Genomic DNA, 24675 nt, shown 5'->3' on the forward strand with positions numbered 1-24675 from the left:
ACTTATATTCTGGACCTTGACTATAATTAAAATAAATGCTATTTATGTTAAAATCAATAATATTTACCTTCAAGCATGTTTCTGATTTCTTTGTCATGAGTGACTTCTTTTGCTGTCTGTCCACTCCCATTAACCACAGTAGTATCAGCATTATATTCTACAAGAAGCATTACCAACTCCTAAAAAAGCAGAGAAATTATTTTAGCTATTAGTAAACTAAGTCTTCATAGTTTTATAGTCCTTTTATAAATTACTAATTGCTACCGAGTTTCTACAATAGAAAAAAGTACCATGTAGGAATTTTTATATCATATCAGTTTTGTCTACAGTAAATGAATACTAAGTAACTACAGTAAGTCAAATACTACAATTAAATTAATAGTAATAATAATTGATGATTGCCTAAACTATTGCCAATCCACAATTAACACAGATAACTTCTATAACTGATTTTTAAAATAAACTATCTGGTTGTTTTACCAAACAAACTCATCTGATCAAACTAAATGTGTAAGTTAGCAAAGCCATTATTTAAATCACAGCAGATAGTACATTCATTTAACATTATTCCTCCAAAACCTGTGGAAAAAATAATTTCCCCAACAGACCTAGAAATTTTTAAATTAATTTTGATGTTAATAAGAAATAGAACATTATTGGGGCGGCCGGTTTAGCTCAACTGGTTAGAGCGCGATGCTCATAACACCAAGGTTAGCGATTCGATCCCCACATGGGCCAGTGAGCGGTGCCCTCCACAACTAGATTGAAACAACTACGTGATGGGTCCTGGAAAAACACACTTACAAATAAATAAAAGACAAAGAAAAATAGAACATTATTTTCTAAAGTGATAGGATACACCACTATTGAAGCAATGGCCTATAATGAAGCAAATGCTCTCCTAAAGTCAGTATTCAACAATGGAGAATAAACTACGTAGCTCATATTTACTCTAACTGGCTAACGGTCCATCTAGGAATTTCACATCAATTGGCAATGTATATGAGTCCAGTAGCACTGGTTCAATAAAAATGGAGGAAGATTGCAGCAAGATTTGCAGGAGAATATTAGAGATTTGATGTTTAATGTTACTGGGATGTGCAGATTCCTGGGAAGGAGTGGTGGTAACACATGCTCTTTAGTTCTAGACTAAGGCAGGATGAAATACAGTGCTAGTCTAACTTCCAGCCTGATGGTGCAATGATACATATGCGAGTGTGAAGTGATAGCGCATGTCATTAGTTATGTTTTCCAATGACTTTCATTTTTCCTTTGGGTCATAAAATATCCTACATTCTTTTTCAAAAATTATAGTAAAAAAATGCTTAAATACAATCTAAAAAAGCAAAGAAAGAAGAAAACAAAATACTCATTGTCCTAGTCATTATATGACCCTTATAAACATTTTGGTCTATTTCTTTCTAATTGTTTTTCCTATGCATAAGTTTGAGATTTTTTTTTAAACCTAATATTACTTATATGATACAGTTGTCCATGTTATAGCCCTTTCACCTAATATATCATATGCGCTCCAGGGTATTACATAGGATCTAAAAACACACTTTCCATGGCTGAATATTATTCTATAAAATGTACTACCACATTTTAAAAATAGAAAAATGGTTAAGAAGTCTAATATTTCAATAAGTGTGTCTTACAAAATATCTTAGCATTTCCTATCAAAGGTAACATTTTGGAAGACGTGTTTTTTTATATACTGTATGTAAAGAGTTCATATTAGTAAAGAAAGTAGAACAATCCACAGAAGGACAGAAAATACTTACCAACCATATATCAGATAAGGGACTTGTATCGAGAACATATAAAGAACTTTTCCAATTCAACAATAAAAGGACAAATATCTCAATTTAAAAATGAGCTAAGATAAAAATGAACAATCAGAAAAGGAAATTAAGGGCCGGCCCAGTGGCTCAGGTGGTTGGAGCTCTGTGCTCCTAACTCCTAAGGCTGCCGGTTCGATTCCCACATAGGCCAATGGGCTCTCAACCACAAGGCTGCCAGTTCGATTCCTTGACTCCCGCAAGGGATGGTGGGCTGCGCCCCCTGCAACTAACAACAGCAACTGGACCTGGAGCTGAGCTGCGCCCTGCACAACTAAGATTGAAAAGACAACTTGCCTTGGAAAAAGTCCTGGAAGTACACACTGTTCCCCAATAAAGTCCTGTTCCCCTTACCCAATTAAAAAATTAATTAATTAATTAAAAAGGAAATTAAGAAAAATAACTCCATTTACAATAGCATCAAGAATAAAATGCTTAGGGGCCGGCCTGGTGGCTCAGGCGTTTAGAGCTCCATGCTCCTAACTCCGAAGGCTGCCGGTTCGATTCCCACATGAGCCAGTGGACTCTCAACCACAAGGTTGCCGATTCAACTCGAGTCCCACAAGGGATAGTGGGCAGCACCCCTTGCAACTAAGATTGAACACGGCACCTTGAGCTGAGCTGCCGCTGAGCTCAGTTGGTTGGAATGCGTCCTCTCAACCACAAGGTTGCCGGTTCGACTCCCGCAAGGGATGGTGGGCTGTGCCCCCTGCAACTAGAAACGGCGACTGGACCTGGAGCTGGGCTGCGCCCTCCACAACTAAGATTGAAAGGACAACAACTTGACTTGGAAAAAAGGCCTGGAAGTACACACTGTTCCCCAATAAAGTCCTGTTCCCCTTCCCCAATAAAAAAAAAATCTTTAAAAAAATAAAAATAAAAGGAATAAATGCTTAGGAATAAACTTAACCATGGAGGTAAATATCTTGTACACTTAAACTATAAAATACAGCTGGAAGAAATTAATGAAAACATAAATAAATGCAGAGACAGCTAGTCTTCATGATGGGAAGACTTAATATTGTTAAGATGTGAATACTACCCAAAGCAATCTACATATTCAATGCAATCCCTATCAAATCCCAATGTTTTTTTCCAGAAATAGAAAATCCCATCCTAAAATTTATACAGCATATCAAGGAACCCTGAATAACCAAAACAAACAGTATTGGAAAAAAAAGGACAAAGTTGGAGATCTCACAATTTGATTTCAAAACTTACCTCAAAGCTACAGTGACCAAAAGAGTGTGGTAATGGCACAACCCATTTAAACAATCGAATTAAAAAATGGGCAAAGAATATGAAAAGTCTACATACATATTATATGATTGCACCCATATGATGTTCTGGAAAATGTAAAATTACGGAGAGAATAGTTTTGTGATTGCCAGGGGTTGGAGTGGGAGGAGGGATGAACAGGTGGAGCACTGCACATTTACTCAGTATGATTCGATCATGATAGATACATTATCATTATACATTTGTCCAAACCCAAAGAACATAAAACAAGAGTGAACCCTAAGGTAAACTATGGGCTTTGGATGGTTATGATGGATCTGTCAATGTAGGTTCATCAATTCTAGAAAACCACTCTAGTGGGGGATGCTGATACTGGGGGAAGCTACGCATGTGTGGGGGCAGGACATGTACAGGAAATCTCTATATGTTCCTCTTAATTTTGCTGTAAACTTGAAAAGGCTCTAAAAATTTTAAGTCTTTAAAATAAAATTTTAAAAAATTAATAAATGGGCAAACGACTTCAATAGACATTTCTCCAAAGAAGAATAGTCAATAAGCAAATGAACAAATGCTCAACATCATTAATCATTACTGAAGTGCAAATCAACACCAAATCATACACTGTTTCACAACCTTTAAGATGCCTAATTAAGAAGACTGACAATAACAAGTGTTGGTGAGGATGTGGAGAAATCGGAACCTTCATACAACGCCAATGGGAATGTAAAATGGTGCAGCTTTGGAAAACAGTTTGGCAGCTCCACAAAATACTAAACAGCGATACCATATGACAAAGCAGTTCTACTCCTCGGTATATACTCAACAGAAATGAAAACATATGTCCAGGGGGCCGGCCCAGTGGCTTAGGCAGTTGAAGCTCCATGCTCCTAACGAAGAAGGCTGCCGGTTCGATTCCCACATGGGCCATTGTCAGGTGGCTGAGTTGGAGTGTGGGCTCTCAACCACAAAGTTGCCAGTTCGACTCCTCACCTCCCACAAGGGACGGTGGGCTGTGCCCCCTGCAACTAAGATTGAACACAGCACCTTGAGCTGAGCTCCCAGATGGCTCAGCGGTTGGAGCGTGTCCTCTCAACCACAAGGTTGCCTGTTCGACTCCCACAAGGGATGGTGGGCTGCGCCCCCTGCAACTAACAACGGCAACTGGACCTGGAGCAGAACTGCGGTCAACTTGACTTGGAAAAAATCCTGGAAGTACACACTGTTCCCCAATAAAAAGTCCTGTTCCCCTTCCCCAATAAAAATCTTAAAAAAAGAAAAAAGAAAATATAAGTCCACAACAAAATCTTGCATATAAATGACAAGCTCTCACGTTTCTTCCTTGGTCTAGAGTCGGAAGAGCCAAAGAGAAGGCTTTAAAATTGCCCTCCCCCATACTCTGGCCAAGATAAATCAAAACCAGTATCACACATGGGGAGGAATGGCAGAAATTAGTGCCACCCTTAAAAACCTGAGAATGCAGAGGTGATGGTCCCTATCATGTTTCTATTTAATTCACCCGTTTGCCACTGCAAAAAGCAGATTGAACATAGAGTATGACAGTGGACTTCCACAAACAACCAAACAGTAGCCCCACTCTGCCAAACGTGGTATCTCTGCTAGAGCAGGTTAATACAACCTAAGTACACAATACACAGCACTGATCTGACAAATGTATTCTTTCTATCCCTATTAGGAAAAAAAGATCAAAGGCAGTTTACACTCACATGGACAACAGTATACATTTATAGTCTTGCCTCAGAGCCATTTGGGCATCCTATAGAACATCACACTGGTCCACTTTATCAATGGCTTCATGTTAATAGAACCAGATGAACAAGAAGAGGTTAGAATGTTGAAAGCCTTGGTAAGACCCATATGCTCCACCTAGTGGGAGATAAATCTTAGGAAGAATTCAGGAGCTATGCCATGTCAGCAAATTTTTAGAGATTCAGTGGTCTGGGAAATGACAGATATTGCCTCCAAAGAACAAGTTATTCCATCTTGCACTGCCCAAAACAGAGAAGGAAGCACAATGCCTGGCTGGCTTCTTCAGGTTCTAGAGCGGCACATTCCATACCTCGGGATGATGTTCTGATCCGTATTTCAGGAGATGAGACAGGCTGCCTGAACACTGGGCTCCTGTGTCCAAGGACCAGCAGGCAAGAAGAGTCACCGTCTCGGCAGAGGTAACTGAGTTTGAACATCAGTAGTGGGACTAATCACAGTGGGGATGTGGAGGGATATGTTTGGCATGCAGATGATACTCTTTGGTGTCTCGTGGTAGTCCCTTACCCTATTTTGACAGTAAACGGACATGGTAACCAGGAGCTCAGACCTCCAGGGATGAGGGCCTGAGTCACACCACCACACAATGCTAGCACACGAGTCACACGATGTGCCAGTCAAGGGGAGGAGGAATCTAGAATGGATATTACAGCAAAGAAGTGATGATTCACGTGGGACCCCAAGGCCAACCACAGCAACAGGAGCTATAGTCTGTGGCACCAACCTTCCTCTTCTAAGTTTCTCCCAGGAGGAAAGGTCCACTGGAACCCCTGAAGGCGATACTCCCAGAAATGTATGAAAAAATGAATATGAGTGGAATAAAGGGTGGTCTGTGGTCAAAGCTGTGACGCACCACCCAGATCCCCCTTGAGGAGTAAAGGACTTGTTACCCCAGATGCTGAGTGCCCAGGAAGCAGCTACATCACATATTGTCTCAGGTGAAGAAAGCTGCCTCACACAAGGTCACTCCCCTTCCCAGGGCAGCCTGTATCCACTGACCGACCATCCCAGAAGTCAAGCCCTCTCACCTCAAATCAGGACAGCTCTGAAGGGTCATCTCTTCTGCAGAGCTCCCCATGGCTGGCTAAGGCATCCCTTAAGAGTGCATCACAGCTTGGCTGCAGCCTCTTCCCACTCCTGTTTCCTCCCGTCCCTTCCACACTTTCCAGGTGTGATATGACTGCACTCCAATATACCTTTTGCATACTAATCTCCATCTCAGTTGGCTTCCTGGGAAGCCCAGCCTACAAGAAATAGCAATTTTTATACCTATATTTCAGGATTGTTACTTTTCCATTAAATGAAATAATACATGTCAAATTGTTTGGACAGTGCCTAACACATAGTAGGCATTCAAGATAGATACTCTTACAAAAATCCCAGAATTATATGTATCTTCTATATGCCAGGTGAGAAATACACAATTCCTGAGACACAGAAGATTGGAAGCATTTGTTCTAAATGTATTCTTAGTTCTACTAGAAAATAGTAAATCAAAACAAAGGTCAGTACCACAACCCAATGATTTACTATATTGACTTTATCCCTATTTTAAACTATTTACAAAAGATGTAAAAACTTCAGAATTCGAACTGCATTTGAAAAATAAAGTAAGGAACAACTAACTTAAATACATCTTAAAATTCTGGTACCGTATATTAATTTTTATTAAGGAACACTAGAGGTCGCTAATGTACCAAGTAAAGCCCAAAGGTCCCTCAAAATTTTGGAGTTGTATTTTTATATAGTCCAAAGGACAGCAATTTAAAGTGCTCTATAATAAACCAAATCCCTGTTCAACTCATCATTTTATTTATTAAATCACAGAATCTTACTATCATAAGATAATTTAAATTATCTTCGGGGTAAAAGATTACAATGCAATAAGGTAATTTGATTCCTTTTATGAGTACAATTAGAAATTAAACTTTTTGCAAAATTCAATCATTTAGATATTAAGCACATAAATTTTTAATGTTTCCGATATGACATAACCATTTAGCTTCCGCTAAATTTTATTTTCTAATATAACAGATAATATATATGCTAATGTTCAAATCAAACTAAGGCCAATTTAGCACAGTTTCATCATGTTCAGAGTTCAAGAAAATAGCAGAAACGGTCAAACAAGTGAAGAACCAAGCATACATAAATGAAACCGATTTGATCTAGGTAATTAGAGGTGGGCAATAAGACTTGTACTCATGGATGATACAAAAAATGAAGTGCGTTCATTCCTCGAGAGCAAGATGAATGCAATCTAATTGTAGAGTTAAGAAAGATACAACAATAACTATAATACAAGGAGGAAGATGAATGCAAGTGCTGTAATGTGCTTGAGAAATCTGGAAAAACACAGCTTCCTTCAGCTGCAAGAAACCAGGAAAGAATTTATGGAGACAGCATTTGAACTGTACTTTCAAGAATGGGTGGGCTTAGGCCATATGGAACTAGAAGGCAAAGAACTTTCTTAGGTACATAGAAAAGAATGAGGAGTGCAGGGCTATGAAGGAAACAAGTAGTTCACGTATGGTCAGGCAAATTAAACTATTGGCATCTCATTTTTGAAACCTCATAGAGACGAGCACTGTAATTAACCCAATACCTTATTTTTTTTACTGTTTTACTATAAAAGGTACTTTATTCTCAGCATTAATGAGACTCCATATCTGGTTCACAAGTATCAAACTATGAACAAATAGACTCGAATGCTGTAAAATGTACTAATTCAAACATGCTTAGCACATACTTACAGGGTTGATTCATAATTTATATAAAAATAGTTAAATCTAGTCATCAGAATAATGAAAAGTGTGAAATATAATAAATTCATTCTTTTTAACTCATGATAAATGTACATCTTCCAATTATGGGCGTATGAAAAAATAAGCTTTAGGGATCATGTTAGACTATGGTCAATAATCAGAAATACATCCTATGTCATAGTTAATTTACCAGATCATTCAAATAAAAATAAAAAAAATCAGGAAAAAGGAGTGAATCAACTTTGGGTTATGGTGGAGTAAAAAGATCAGAGAATTTTCATCCTAAAAAATGAATTATAAAACTAGGTAAAATGCAAAACAAATCATTTTATGACGCTGGATATCCACGAAATACAAACAACAAATTAAGAAGGATAATCAACAGGAACTAGAACTTCAGATAAGAACATCAGCCACCTTTGGCCTTCTAGTCACAAGCTATTCCCGTCTACCTCCCCCAGAAGTCTGACCAGGCCAGGGCTGGCAGTGAAAACCAGTAGTTTTGCTGCCAGAGGGAATTGACTTGATTTGGAGCAAAAGGCCAAGAGGCATTATCAGTATAAGTAGCAAATTCAGTAAGAAACAAATGGGAAAACCTACAGGTCTGATAGCATGAGGCTGCTTTTCCCATTAAAGGGTATTAGCTTTCTATTACTGCTGTTAACAAATCAGCACAAACTTGGCAGCTTAAAACACAAATTTATCATCTTATGATTCTGTATTTCAGAGCTGGGTCTCACGGGGCCAGCACAAAAGTGTTAGCAGGGCTACATTACTTTCAGAAGCTCTGGAGAATTCATTTCCTTGCTTTTCCCAGCTTCTAGAGGTCACCTACATTCCCTGGCTCGTGGCACCTTTCCCCTATTTTCCAAGCCAGATGTGGCATTTCTCCAACCATACTCTCACAGGCACATTGCCCTCTCTAACTATGTCTTCTGCCTCCCTCTTACACTTTTAAGGAACTTTGTGATTATACTGGACCCACCCAGATAACCCAGATTAATTTTCCTATCTTAAAGTCAGCTGATTAGCAACCTCAATTCCATCTGCAACTTTAATTTCCCCTTGTCATGTAACCAAATATATATACAGGTTTCGGGAATTCAGATGGGGCTATACTGGACGGCCCCTATTATGCCCACACACATAGGGCAAATGGCATAATAGCCTGGAAATGAGAGAACCAGAGGACTAGGTAAGCTGCCTTCACATTCCTGATTGGGTAACTCCACACATGTGTGGGGGAAACGAGAGTGGGCCTTGCAGAAAGTAAAAGCAGAAGTAGAAGTGAGCAATGCCTGCAGTCTGACAGCACTCTCCAGCCTATGCACAGATCCACAGGCAGAGGGTAGATGCCCAAGAGGATTGAATATTCCAGCACAAGCTCTACCCAAACACTGCCTGACCACTAAGCTATGTAGATGGAGGGGCAAACTCTACAAAACTTAGTCCATTTGGGGTATCATAACAAAGGCACCATAGATGGGTGGCTCAAACATTTATTTCCCACAGTTAGGGAGGCTGGGAAGGCCAAGAGTGAGACACGAGCCGATTCAGTGTCTGATGAGCCCTCTCCTGGATCACACATGACTGTCTTCTCGCTGTATCCCCACATGGCACAAAGGGCAAGAGAGCTCTCCGGGGCCTCTTTCATAAGGGAACTACTCCCACTCATGAAGGCTCCCCCACCATGACCTAATCACCTCCCACAGGCCTCATCCCTTAGTACCGTCACACTGGGGGGTTCAGATGCCAACATGTGAATATTATGGAGACATAATCAGTCCTTAACAAAAATCACACTAATTAAACATTCAAACAATTTTTTTTTTAAATATAGAGATATCAGCAGGCCAGATACATTCTAGATTTCAAGGTAAAGCCCAGACAAGTTACTAATAAGTAAAAAAATAATAATAACTAGAATGGGGAAAAGTCAGAACTCAGAGTTGCTAAAATACATTACAGAGAATGTCTAGTCTTAAATAGTCATGAGCTGAATAATGTTTCATGGTCCCTCAATGAGGAACCACATATATGATGGTGGTCCCATAAAATTATAATGGAACTGAAAAATTGCTTACTTCTGACTTAGCTGTCCAGTCAAAGTGCAACGTATTGCTGTTCTGTGCCAGTTTCAGTCTATCATCAACAGTAATGAATGGTATGTATCTGCCAGAAATGCCCAGGGGCTTCACCTGGGCCCAGGTGAGCTTCCCCCAGACATCTACTCTTTCTAAATCAATGTTACAATTGGATCAGCCCTTGTGCTCTTATTACTATTGCAAGACACCCTTCAGCAATAACCATTAGGAAACTTTGAAGGAAAAGACAGAGTTTATTACTTACAGGCTCTGGAGCATAGGATATATGCCAGGGAGTACAGAGCCAGGTCCAGGGGACAGAGTGGGTCTTGAGAGCACCATACTCAGTGAAATAAGTCAGATGGAAAAGGACAAGAACCATATGATTTTACTCATATGTGGAATAGAAAACAGAGAGTAAACAAAAAACAAAACAAATACACAAACTCAGACACAGACAACAGTACAGTGATTACCGTGGGGAAGGAGGGTGGGGAGAAGGATAAAGTGGGCTAAGGGGGACAAATGTATGGTGACAGAAGGAGACTACACTTTGGGTGGTGAACACACAATGCAATATATAGATGATGTAGTATAGAATTGTACACTTTACATCAGGAAGACATATCCCATATACCCCACATAGTCATATTATAAATGGATATGCACCTAATAGAACCCCAAAATTCATGAAGCAAAAATTGACAAAAGTAAAAAGACACAATTCAAGAATTAGAGTTGGAGATTTCAATACTGTACTCTCAATAATTGATAAAACAACCAAACAGAAAATCAGTTAAGGATTTTTAAAAAAAACTTAAACAACCCTATCAACTAACTTAACCTAATGGATATAGAATTCCCCAAAACAGAAAAATACACATTCATTTCAACATTCTCCGTGAGTGACAGATCAAATGCTATACTATAAAATAATTCCTAATAAATTTTAAAAGAATTTAAAAGATATTCTTCAATAAATAATTCAAATTAAGTTAACTGATCATAAGGGAAGTTAAATTAGAAATCAACAATGGAAAAAAGTTTAGGAAATCTCCAAATATTTGGCCAACAACATACTTCTAAATAACCTATGGGTCAAAGAAGCAATCCTAAGGAAAAATTTACAATATCTTAAAATAAATGAAACAAAAACACATGTCAAAATTTATTGTATGCACCAAAGAGGAAAAAATATAGCTTTAAAAAATGCCTGTACTGAGACAGCCAGATGGCTCAGCTGGTTGGAGCATGAGCTCTGAACAACAGGGTTGCCGGTTCAATTCGCGCATGGTGGGCAGCGCCGTCTGTAACTAGAGATTGAAAACGGCAACTGGACTTAGAGCTGAGCTGTGACTTCCACAACTAAATTGAAGGACAACGACTTGGAGCTGATGGGCCCTGGAGAAACACTTTCTCAATATTCCCCAATAAAAAAATCAAAAAAAAAAAATCTTCTCACACAGAAATTCCAAGCATAATTGGCTTCACTGCTGAATTCTAATTCTAGAAATAATGCCAATCCTTCACAAACTATTTCAGAAAATAGAGGAAGAAAGAACATTTCCCAATTCATTCTATGAAGGCAGTATTAGCCTGTTACCAAAGACAGAGAAACACATCTCAAGAAAAGTATACAGCAATATCTCTCATGAATACAGACCCAAAGAATCCTTAACAAAGTATAAGCAAACAGAATCCAGCAACATATAAAAAAGATTATCGGCCGTCCTGGTGGCTCGGCCAGTTGGAGCTCCGTGCTCCTAACTCCGAAGGCTGTGGTTCGATTCCCACATGGGCCAGTGGGCTCTCAGCCACAAGGTTGCCAGGTTCGATTTCCCACAAGGGATGGAGGGCAGCGCCCCCTGCAACTAATGATTGAACACGGCACCTTGAGCTGAGCTGCCACTGAGCTCACAGATGGCTCAGTTGGTTGGAGCGCATCCTCTCAACCACAAGGTTGGTGGTTCCATTTCCCGCAAGGGATGGTGGGCTGCGCCCCCTACAACTAGCAACGGCAACTGGACCTGGAGCTGAGCTGCGCCCTCCACAACTAAGACTGAAGGACAACAACGTGAAGCTGAACAGCACCATCCACAACTAAGACTGAAAGGACAACAACTTGGAAAAAACCCTGGAACAATACACACTGTTCCCCAATGAAGTCCTGCTCCCCTTCCCCAATAAAAATCTAAAAATAAAAAATAAAATAAAATAAAATAAAGTGTTTCTAACAAAAATAATTAAAACATTAAAAAAAAAAAGATTATCAACTAATACACCTTTTGTACAGGAATGCAAGGTTGGCTTAACATCCCCAAATCAATTAATGTAAATGCCATGTTAATAAACTAATGGACAAAAATCACAGTCACTTCAAAAGACAGAGGAAAAAGCACGTGACACCCATTCATGATAAACACCTCTCAACAAACCAGAAATAGAATAAAACTTCCTCAAGCTAATAAAGAGCATCTAATAGAAACTTACAACTAACATCATACTTACTGGTAAAAAACTAGATGCTATGCCCCTAAGATCAAAAAACAAGGCAAAGATTTCTGTTCTCACCATATTTATTCAAGAATAAATAAAGTAAAATAAAGAGGGGGGAAAAAAGCATCCAGATTGTAAAGGAAGAAATACATCTATCTTTATTTGCAGATGATATCATCCAGTATATAGAAAATCCTAAGGAATCTACAAAAACCTACCAGAACTAATAAACAGTTCAGTAAGGACACAGGATACAAGATCAACATAAAAAATCAATTGTCTTTCTATATAGTAGCAAGAAGAAATAAAAAAAAAAGAAATTAAGAGAAAAATTCCATTCATTAATAGCATCAAAAAGAATACGATACATAGGAATAAATTTAACAAAATGTGTACAGAATGTGTATATTGAAAACTTCAAAACATTGCTGAGAGAAATTTAAAAAGATCTAAATCAATGTAATGGCACTTCAATATGTTTACGGATTGAAATTGATGTAGAGATTCAAGGAAACACAATTTCTACCAAAATTTCAACAGGTGTTTTATAGAAATAGATGAGATATTAAAATTTATATGGAAAGACAGACTTTTGACTAAAAATAACCAAAACATTTTTTAAAAGATCATATTTGGAGAACTTACACTACACAATACCACACCTTAAAGTTACTATAATAAAGACAGCATGGTACTGGTATAACGATAGACATATAGATCAAATGAAGAAAATAGAAAGTCCTGAAATAAATCCCTACATTTATGGTCAATTCATTTTCAACAAAGATGTCAAGGCAATACAATGGAAAAAGAGTCTTTATAATAAACAGTCAATAAATTTCAAAATGTGGTATATCCACACAATGGAATATTATTCAGCCATGAAAAGGAACAAATTACTGATACATGCTACAGCATAGATGAACCTCAATAGCATTATGCTCAACTTGTAAAGAAGCCAGACACAGACGTTTGTATAATTCCATTTATAAGAAATTTCTAGAAAAGGCAAATATCTAGAGACAGAGAGGGTATCAGTGGTAGTCTGACGCTTGAGCTAGGAGGAAATGAACACAAATCAGCACGAGGAAACTTTGGGGGGAATGGAAATGTTCTGAAACTGGACTGTGGTGATGATGGTTCTACAACTGTGTAAATGTATTAAAAATCACTGACATGTACACTCATAGCAGGTGAGTTTTATGTAATGTAAATTATTCCTCAGTGAAGCTGGTTTTTTGTTTTTGTTGTGTTTTTTTAAAAAGGAACAGTCAAGGGTTCCTCATCCCTGTAGTACACAAGCAGAGAGTGAATGAGCTCCTGTCAGGGATGCTGGAGTGGAAGTCTCCAAGGCCTTCATACTTGACCTCACTGTCCAATGCTGAGCTTGTGGCCTTTTGACCCAAAGTTCTGGTTTATACATTTTTGTGACTTTTCCCAGTTGCAATTCATATGGTTATAAAAGAGAAAACATTTGTGACTAACTCTTCCAAACATTTCACTTGCAAACATTAAATAACAGAATGTTTTTCACCTTTCGTCCCGTAAAGGCAGCTCGATGAAGTGGCGTATCTCCCATGTCATTTAATATATTTACTTCTGCACCAGCCTAGTAAATATGAAAACTTTAAACATCTTTCAAGAAATATACAAAGGTGAAAATAATTCCTTAAAAATATATTAAATATTCCAAATACTAAATTGTTAATGTTGACTGGTTGTCACTACTAAAAATCAATTCAATTCAAATTAAAAGTAAATAGCAAGCTTCCTGAAGGTGAAAATCTACCTGATAAGTAAAAACATGAAAAGTCATTTTCTTTAAAAATCTACACCTTGACTCTACTTTAGAAACAGTCATATTGAAAAAAGAATGGTCCCTGAATGCAATACCCTATTTTCTCCATTCGATTATTGTTTTCAAAATGAAAAAGATGCCGCCATTTTAATGTACAGATCAATTTTACGATGAAACACAAGTTAAAAAATATCAATATGTGAAAAATTATTCAGAGACCTGAGAGATAGGCAGTCTTAAAAGGTGCTCATTAAGAGATTCTGACATTATTTTTGAATTATTTAGGATGTGCTTTGGTTTTTTTTTTAACTGTTACGCTCAAAAAAGCTGAAAACATATTTTCATTAATTCATAGGTCCATTTTGCAATTTTAAAAACTCAATAATGCAAAATTCAAATGACTGAAAAAAACGAATTTTAATTTTTCAAACTAACTTAACTCATGTATTTAGTAAAGAACAATTAAGTGTTGTTAGTGATGAGCTATTGCTTTAAATAAGCCATTACGGCTCAATTGGCTTTTCTAAGACTTTTATAATTTCTATAATAGCACTATTTATTATATTCATTTAAAAGTTAAAACCATAAATATACCTTTAACAGATCCTGGACCACTTCTCTATGTCCAAAGTAGCATGCCAGATGAAGAGGTGTCCAACCCAAATTAGACTTACTACTTCCTAAAAATGGAAAAAAGATGTTTTTAGATATTACTTAGGTAATATTACAATAAAATTAAATTCTCCCTAACAGGCTACTTCAGTACATTGGCCAATGGCTCCCTTTTACATGACAGAGTTAGAAGTATAATGAGTGTAATGGATTAGAACTTAGAAGACCCAGATTCTGGATGCCACTTTCCTAAGTCAATGTTCTCATTCCTGAAAGGGTGGAAGGAGACATGAGGGGTTACATTCAAACTAGATGATTTCTGGTAGCCTGTTGGCTCTTAAAGTTCTGAGTCTCTAACCATCTTGACCTCATCTAGCAAAGCTGTAGTTCTCTTTTCCCAGTATTTCATGAAAAGCACCGTCTTTGAAAACCTGTACCATGTTAGAAGGGTAGATGGGAAAGAGAATAAAAAAAAAAATCTTTCCTGCAGCATTTGGAAAGCTGTTTAGCTCTGCAGGTAGTGACTGAAAATGGAGTCTTGACTTCAGATAAAATCTCAAGTAGTGAGGATATTGGGTTACCAGTGTGTAGAGAGGCCAACTAGGTAACAAGAACCAAAATTTAAAGCAATGAAATGTGAGATCCTAGCAGAACTGAGGGGAGGTATAAGACGATGAGTGTTGCAAAAACCGAAACTATATAATTCAATATAGAAAAAAGAAGAATAAGAAGAAGAAGGGGCGGGGGTGTGGCACTATAGCTTAGAGTTGAGATCACTCCAAAAGCTTACCAAAATTCCAAATCGGGTTTGAGAGGATACAGCCTATCAAATCCCCAAAGCCTCAGTCTATTTAATGGAACATTTCCTTTACCTGCTGTTCTTAACTGAAACCTAGCTTGTCCTGACAGTGATTCTCCTTACCCCTCAGGTAGAGCCTCCCCCAATTTGCACACCCACTCGTCATCACAGAAAAGAAGCCATGTGAACCTCTGCATCAAAACCCAATGCTATCTTTGAACAATAACTTCACTCGCGTTGCAACCCCTCCTTTGAGACTTCTGCCAAAAGCCATAGCTATAGCTCCCTCAAATGCCTTCTCTGCTGCCATCTAGGTACCAGCCTCCCAGTGGTTGGCCCCTCACCAAATAACCTCCCACCACATCATCATTAAAACTGTCCTCAATTGTTATCAATAAATTCTGTCATCAAATCCTAGGGGTACTTTTTTGCTGTCACCCTATCATGTCACTGTGCAACACCAGATATCACAGCTGTGTGCCTCCCTGGCTCCTGCAGCCCTGCAATCTGTGAAGTTTCTCTCACTGCTCTGGCACTTCTTCCCAGAGTCCTTTGGAAGCTCTCTGGTTAGTCCATTATTATTGGTTTCTCCAATAATGATATCTCCTGGCACTTTCCCACTGTTTTGCTTATATGCTATTGACTTCAAAATCCGTATTTCCAACTCTCCACTAGATACCTCCATTTGGATAATACAACAATACCTCATGCTCAAAAAGTACAAAGCTGGACTCATCTGTCATCTTACATATACACATGTTCACACAAAAACTACCTGTTCCCCTCCACATTTGTTTTCTCAATAAATTGCCCCATCATTCACCTCATTTCTCAAGTAAGAAATAGGCATCACCCTTGCCTGCTTTCTCCTTTTTATCCCTGTACTCAATTAGTGCTATTGATTCTATCACCTAAGTGTTAACTATATCTACTTTTTGTCATTCCCATTGCTTCTACTCCCATCTAACTCATAATGGTCTCTTCTAAGTTACTATGACAGCTTGTTAACTGGTCTCTGCACACCTAGTGTTCCCAAATGGGGTTATGGATGAAGAAATCAAAATTTCCAAAATCCTAACTTATTCTTAAAATACTCCAAACGTTCTTTATACTCTTTACTACCTATCACAGATATCCAAAATATTTTGTTCAATGAATAAGAAATATCAAGCTTAGGAATATTTACAAAGAGCTATACCCTAAATATAGAATGTTAAAACACTGGGGAACACCAGCATATGTTATGGGTAATAGTTAGGTAACTTCATATTCAGACCTTCTAGCAGAGTGACAGAACAGCACTACACAGAGCGCTGTGCTGACATTGCCAATATAAATTCTTATTTTGCTTCCAAAACTTATTTCTTGGAACACCACTTGTAAGCTATATAAAGTACACTATGCATATATACATATAAACACATTAATATTTATTTTATTTGCAAGAATGTCTCACCACTAGCAACAGATGAAACTATGAACACACACTTATAACATGGTAACAGCATACAGGCAACACTGATTAGATCCTCCTTTGCGCCCCTCGCCTAGAAATGTTGACCTTAACCTTCAACTGCATATGAGCACTTCCTTCTCTGGCTTTTGACTTGACATCAGTGGATTTCTTCCAACCAATAACATTTCTATGTTGATTGTGTAAAAAATAATATAAACTTTAAAATGGAGTCAGAGCTGCCATCCCAAAGGAAATGCCTTGCATGTCTTACTCCTCAAACCTTTGGAATGTTTTTTTCCTTTCCTTATCACTGTCTGTTGTATTGCTGCTATAAGAAAGAAATTTCGGGGGAGAGGACACAGACGTACTCCTAAATCCTATAAACCTGTTCTTTGGGCCGACACCCGCAAACTGAAGAGCTTGTGGATATTGACGGACAGACATTTATTTAAACAAACTTTACTGTGGATTACATGAACATGAGGTAAAAGCTATTATGAAAGGAATCTCGGAGGCCAAAGCCGCAAATTGGTGAGCATGGGTCAAGCATGTAAAGGTCATTAAGACACTTACCACCTTAAAAAAAGGTCTCTGAGCGACGTCATAGAAATGGTGGCAGCGAGAAGCACTTTTTGAGTTCTCCTCCGGATCTTATCACAAACAGGACATCTATAACCCATCAAAGGACTCTCTGCTCATCACGCAGAACAGCTAAGAGACTCGTGCAAGGGTTACTTGAAGGTGGGCAAATTGGGCGAGCAGGGGAAGAGAGAAGGGAGTGGAGTGGAGACGCGGCCCAAATCTGCAGCTGTGGAAACGCCGCCAGCATCTGCAGCTGCAGAGACGCAGGGGATCCCAGGACGGAACAGAGAACACAAAAGCCAGGAGGTGGGCTCTTTCCCTGCATCCCACAGCTGATCTCTCCCGCTGAGGGGGCAGCATATCCAGCATTTGAGGCAATAACCTCAGCTGAGACCTCCAGTTGGGCCCTAGGCCGGACAAAGGACACAAACTCCATACCTGGGCCCCTCTCCCCGCTCTTCCAATCCTATCCCCGCCCTTCCAGAGATTTAAACTGGCCCCTGAACTGAGGAGTAGTGTCAGATTACAGAGGAGTCTTAGTGCTCAGGCTCTGGGAAGAATGGTGTGCAGCTCTGACCCAGGGAAGAGGCTGGGAAGAGTGTGATTTTTGCTGGGCTAGGAGAGAAGAGACTCCTCCACCCCCAGCCACCACCTTTTCTGGCCTGCGGGAGGAGTGCGACACAGCTGGGCTAGGAGAGAGAAGACCCCTCCATCCCCACCCCCACCCTTTCTGGCCTGCCTAGGGCAGGGCAATTACATCGGAGGAGGCACTCCCAGGGATCAGCAGTAGGCAGCAGGCGAAGCTCTGGGCTTTCGGCAGCTCAGAAATCTCCCGCCTGCCACACACCCATACACACACACACACACACACACACACACACACACACACACAGGAGAAGTGCCCTAAGACTCAGGAGAACTGGACACAGGCCTGGTGGTGCTACTCTCAGTTGCGCATATGTGTAGGCAAGGGCAGAAACTGCACTGACTTTGTAGAAACTACCATCCAGACGCCTGAGCCCCATGCATCTAAATCTGCAGTCCCAACATCACCCTGGGCACCAGGTGACTGGCTCTGCCTGCACAATACACAGAGGACTCTTTGGTATAGCAGAGGACAACCTGGAGATCAGTTGGTGGGCTTAAGCCAAGACTGGCGCTGCTTTTTGTTTATTTGTTTGTTTGTTTGTTTGTTTTGTTTTGTCTTTATATCTTTGATATCTCTGCCTGCGTTGAGGGTGGGTTGTTGGTTGTTTTTACATGTGAATGTATTTGATTTTTTCTTTGTTGTTGTTGTTACTGTGCTTGGTGATTTGCTTTGTTCTGAAATTGCCCTACCAGGGCCCAGTTTAAGAGGCACAAGATTCAACACACCCAGAGGCAAACTCCAGACCAAACCAGAGTACTACCAGGTTTGGCCTACAAGTGACACACCCAGAGGGAGTTCTCTACAGGCACAAGGGCCCATAGAGGCCAAACCACATTTAAGTGGTCAACCCTCACGCAGCAGAACACCCTGCAGTGGGCAGAGCCAAGTCTCACAACTAGTCAGCCTAGGAGTTAACCCCACCTACTCACAAGCAAAAAGCAATTAAAGATCTTCTTTAACAGGACAATATACACAACACATGAGTCACCTTTGGAGCACACGCAGAGGAGAAGAACGAAGTAGTGCAAGTCAAATATAAAGGACACATACTACATAAGATAACCCAGCAAGAACTAAGAACGCTAGGGGATCTACCTAATACATCAAAGCAAACACAAAGAGTCAGCCAGAATGGGGAAACAAAGAAACATGTCCAAAATAAAAGAACAGAAGAAACCTCCAGAAATGGAACCAAATGAAACAGACATAACCAACCTATCAGAGACAGAGTTCAGAACACTGCTGATAAGAATCTTTAAGGAGCTTAGAGACAACATAAAGGATAGAGAAATCATAATGAACAACCAGTTAGAACTAAAGAACACAATTACTGAAATAAAGAACTCACTTGAAAGAATTAACAGCAGGTTAGATGAAGCAGAGGATCGAATCAGCGACTTAGAACACAAGTTAGCAGAGATCACCCAAACGGAACAACAGAAAGAAAAAAGAATAAAAAACAATGAAGATGGTTTAAGAGACCTCTGGGATAACATCAAGCGCAACAACATGCGCATCATAGGAATACCAGAAGGTGAAGAGAGGAAGCAAGGGATTGAAACATATTTGAAGTAATAATGTCCGAAAACTTCCCTAACCTGATGAAGGAAACCAACATACAAGCCCAAGAAGTGCAGAGAGTTCCAATCAGGATAAACCCAAACAGGTCCACACCAAGACACATTATAGTTAAAATGGCAAAGGTTAAAGACAAAGAGAGAATCCTAAAAGCAGCAAGAGAAAGACAGATGGTTACATACAAGGGAACTCCCATAAGACTATCAAATGACTTTTCTACAGAAACATTGAAGGCCAGGAAGGAGTGGCAGCAGATACTCAAAGTGATGGAAAACAAAGGCCTACAACCTAGATTGCTTTATCCAGCAAGGCTATCATTTAAAGTTGATGGAGAGATAAAGAGCTTCCCAGAAAAGAATAAGCTAAAGGAATTTATTACCACCAAGCCAGCATTGCAAGAAATACTAAAAGGACTTCTGTAAATAGAAGAAAGATGAAAACAATCTAACTACAAATTTAAAAATGGCAATAACCATGTACCTATCAATAATCACTTTAAATGTAAATGGATTAAATCCTTCAATCAAGAGACATAGGGTGGCTGAGTGGATAAGAAAGCAAGACCCTTGTATATGCTGTATACAAGAGACTCACCTCAGATCAAAAGACACACACAGGCTGAAAGTGAAGGGTTGGAGTAAGATGTTTCATGCAAATGGAAATGAGAAAAAAGCTGCAGTTGCAATACTTATATCTGACAAAATAGACTTTAAAATGAAGAAAATATTTAAAGACAAAGATGGGCACTATATAATAATAAAGGGATCAATTCGACAAGAGGACATAACCCTAGTAAACATCTATGCACCCAACATAGGAGCACCTAAGTATATAAAACAGATATTGACTGACATAAAGACAGAGATCAACAGTAACATTATCATAGTAGGGGACTTCAACACACCTCTGACAACAAGGCACAGGTCTTCTAGACAGAAAATCAATATGGAAACAACAGCTTTAAATGACACATTGGACCACTTGGATTTAATCGATATTTTCAGAGCATTTCACCCTAAAGCTGCAGAATACACATTCTTCTCAAGCGCACATGGAACATTTTCCAAGATAGACCATATGTTAGGCCACAAAACAAGTCTTCATAAATTTAAGAAAATTGAAATCATACCAAATGTCTTCTCTGACCACAGTGCTATGAAATTAGAAATGAATCACAGGAAAAAACTGGAAGACACACCAATGCATGGAGGCTGAATAACATGTTACTAAATAATGAATGGGTCAACCAGGAGATCAAGGAAGAAATCAAAAGATATCACAAGACAAACGAAAATGAAAACACGACGACCCAAAATCTATGTGATGCTGCGAAAGCAGTCCTAAGAGGGAAATTCATAGCATTGCAGGCCTACCTAAAGAAACAAGAAAAATCACTAATCAACAGTTTATCTTCACACTTAAGGGATCTGGAAAAAGAACAGCAAAATAAGTCCAAAGGGAGTACAAGGAAGGAGATAATAAAGATCAGAGCGGAAATAAATGAAATAGAAACCAGAAAAACAATACAAAAGATCAATGAATCCAAGAGTTGGTTCTTAGAGAAGATAAAACAAAATCGACAAACCTTTAGCCAGACTCATTAAAAAAAAGAGAAAGGACCCAAATTAATAAAATCAGAAACGAAAGAGAAGTGAAAACAGATACCACAGAAATACAAAAAATTTTAAGAAATTACTATGAACAACTGTATGCCGACAAATTTGACAATCTGGAAGAAATGGACAATTTTCTTGAGGCGTACAACCTTCCAAGGCTAACTCAAGAAGAAACAGAAAACCTGAATAGACTGATTACCACCAGGGAAATTGAATCAGTAATCAACAATCTTCCAACAAACAAAAGCCCTGGATCAGATGGCTTTACAGGTGAATTTTACAAAATGTTCAAAAAAGAATTATCACCTATTCTCCTCAAGCTCTTCCAAAAAATCCAGAAGGAGGGAAGGCTCCCAAACACTTTTTACGAAGCCACTATCACCCTGATCCCAAAATCAGACAAAGACACCACAAAAAAAGGAAACTACAGGCCAATATCTCTAATGAATATAGATGCAAAAATCGTCAACAAAATACTAGCAAACAGAATTCAGCAATACATTAAAAAGATCACACACCATGATCAAGTGGGATTCATCCCTGGTATGCAAGGGTGGTTCAACATCCGCAAATCAATTAATGTGATACACCACATTAATAAAATGAAAAATAAAAATCACATGATCATATCAATAGATGCAGAAAAAGCATTTAATAAAATCCAGTAGCCATTTATGATAAAAACCCTTAAGAAAGTGGGAATAGAGGGATCATATCTCAACATAATAAAGGCCATATATGATAAACCCACAGCTAATATCATACTCAATGCGGAAAAGCTAAAACCATTCCCCTTAAGATCAGAAACAAGGCAAGGTTGCCCACTTTCTCCACTTCTATTCAACAGAGTGCTGGAAGTTCTAGCCACAGCAATCAGACAAGAAAAAGAAATAAAAAGCATCCAAATCGGTAAGGTGAAAGTAAAATTGTCATTATATGCAGATGACATGATACTATATATAGAGAACCCTAAAGACTCCACCAAGAAACTACTAGAGCTGATAGACAAATTTAGTAAAGTAGCAGGATACAAAACTAATATTCAGAAATCAGTTGCATTTGTATATACCCATAATAAAACATCAGAAGGAGAATTTTTTTTAAAAAATCCCATTTACAATTGCTTCAAAGACTATAAAATACCTGGGAATAAATTTAACCAAAGAAGTAAAAGATCTGTACTCAGAAAATTATAAGACACCAAAGAAAGAAATGAAAGAAGATACAAATAGATGGAAACATATACCATGTTCATGGATAGGAAGAATTCATTTAGTTAAAATGTCCATACTGCCTAAGGCAATATACATATTCAATGCAATTCCTATCAAACTACCAACGTTTTTCACAGAAATAGAACATATAATCCTAAAATTTATATGGGACCATAAAAGACCCCGGATAGCCTCAGCAATCTTGAGAAATAAGAACAAAGTGGGAGGTATAACAATACCTGACATCAAATTATACTACAAGGCTACAGTAATCAAAACAGCATGGTACTGGCATAAAAACAGACACATAGATCAACGGAACAGAATAGAGAGTCCAGAAATAAATCCATGCCTATATGGCCATTTAATCTACAACAATGGAAGCAAGAATGTACGGTGGGGTAAAGACAGTCTATTCAATAAATGGTGCTGGGAAATCTGGACAGACACATGCAAAAAAATGAAGCTGGACCACCTCCTTACACAATATACAAAAATAAATTCAAAATGGCTTAAACACTTAAATGTAAGATCTGAAACCATAAAATTCCTGAAAGAAAATATAGGAAAAAACTTCACAGACATTACCTGGAGTAAGATTTTTACTGATATATCCCCTCGTGTGAGGGAAGAGAGAAAATAAACATGTGGGATTACATCAAACTAAAAAGTTTTTTCACAGCAAAGGAAAGGAAACCATCAATAAAACAAAAAGGGATTCTACTGAACGGGAAAAGATATTTGCCAATGATATATCTGATAAGGGGTTAATATCACAAATTTATAAAAAGCTCACTCAACTCAACTCCAAAAAAACAAACAATCCAATTAAAAAATGGGCAGAGGACATGAAGAGACATTTTTCTAAAAAGGACATACAGATGGCAAACAGACATATGAAGAAATGTTCAACCTCACTAACCATCAGAAAAATGCAAATAAAAACCACAATGAGATACCACCTCACCCCAGTCAAAATGGCTATCATCAATAAATCAACAAACAACAAGTGCTGGTGCGGATGTGGAGAAAAGGGAACGCTTGTGCACTGTTGGTGGGACTGCAGATTGGTGCAGCCACTATGGAAAACAATATGGAGGTATCTCAAAAATCTGAAAACGGAACTACCTTATGATCCAGCAATCCCACTCCTAGGTATCTATCCGGAGAAATCCAAAACTCTAATTCAAAAAACTTTATGCACTCCTATGTTTATTACAGCACTATACACAACAGCCAGGACACGGAAACAACCGAAATGCCGAACGGTAGATGACTGGATTAAGAAACTGTGGTACATTTATACAATGGAGTATTACACAGACATAAAGAAGAAAGAAATCGTACCATTTGCAACAACATGGATGGACCTAGAGAACATTATGTTAAGTGAAATAAGTCAGACAGAGAACGACAAATACCATATGATCTCACTTATATGTGGAATCTAAAGAAAAGAGTAAGTGAATGAACTAATCAGAAACAGTTTTGGAGACATAAAGGAAAAACTGAGGGTTGTTAGATGGGGGGGGGATAAGGGGGAAGGTGAGGGGATTAGAAAACAGTCAGTAACCACAAGATGGCCACGGGGTTTTGAAAATTAATTTGGGGAATGTAATCAATAATGCTGTAAAGATTTTGTAGGGTATTCGATGGACACTTGTCCCATTTGGGAGATCACCTCAGGGCTGATGTAGATGCCTGATCACTGCACTGTACACGTGAAGCTGAAGCTGAACAATAATGAATGCCAACTATAATTATATATATATATATATATACACATATATATGTATGTATGTATATATATACATATATGTATGTATGTATGTATGTATATACTTACAAGAATCAGAGTACAGCATTAGGAATAGAGACAGTGGAAATGTAATGGCTCTGTGTGATGTCAGAGGGATAGTAGATGGGGGAGGGGAGTTCACACAGTGTGAGGGATATAAATGATAAACGTCTAAGTATTACTTTGTTTTGTGTACCTGAAACTGATTAAAAAAAAAAAAAGTCTCCCGTAATAGGATAAATTCATCATGGAATGGATTAGATTGCACATCCCCCTTAGGTATTAGTCTGGCTCCAAGACCCAAGGCTTAACTAAAGCCATCAATGCGTATGTAATAAAACAAAAAAACAAAAACAAAAAAAG

At 38.5% G+C, this 24675-nt stretch overlaps 1 protein-coding gene across 4 annotated transcripts in view; it reads right to left on the reverse strand.

Annotated features, from left to right (window-relative positions):
• Positions 1–24675, reverse strand: part of OSBPL1A (oxysterol binding protein like 1A) — a 210833-nt gene that overhangs the window by 161197 nt on the left and 24961 nt on the right. For all 4 annotated transcript variants that reach the window (XM_019741214.3, XM_019741215.3, XM_088797939.1 and 1 more), the window contains 3 exons: positions 14603–14688; positions 13745–13819; positions 68–179 (listed from right to left, as the gene is read on the reverse strand). In XM_019741214.3, the coding sequence (XP_019596773.2) occupies positions 68–179; positions 13745–13819; positions 14603–14688 (273 nt within the window). The remainder of the gene's footprint in view (positions 1–67; positions 180–13744; positions 13820–14602; positions 14689–24675) is intronic.

The sequence above is a fragment of the Rhinolophus sinicus genome, chromosome 4, assembly GCF_057876585.1.
Source record: "Rhinolophus sinicus isolate RSI-liver-muscle chromosome 4, RSI-T2T, whole genome shotgun sequence".
Lineage (NCBI taxonomy): Eukaryota > Metazoa > Chordata > Mammalia > Chiroptera > Rhinolophidae > Rhinolophus > Rhinolophus sinicus.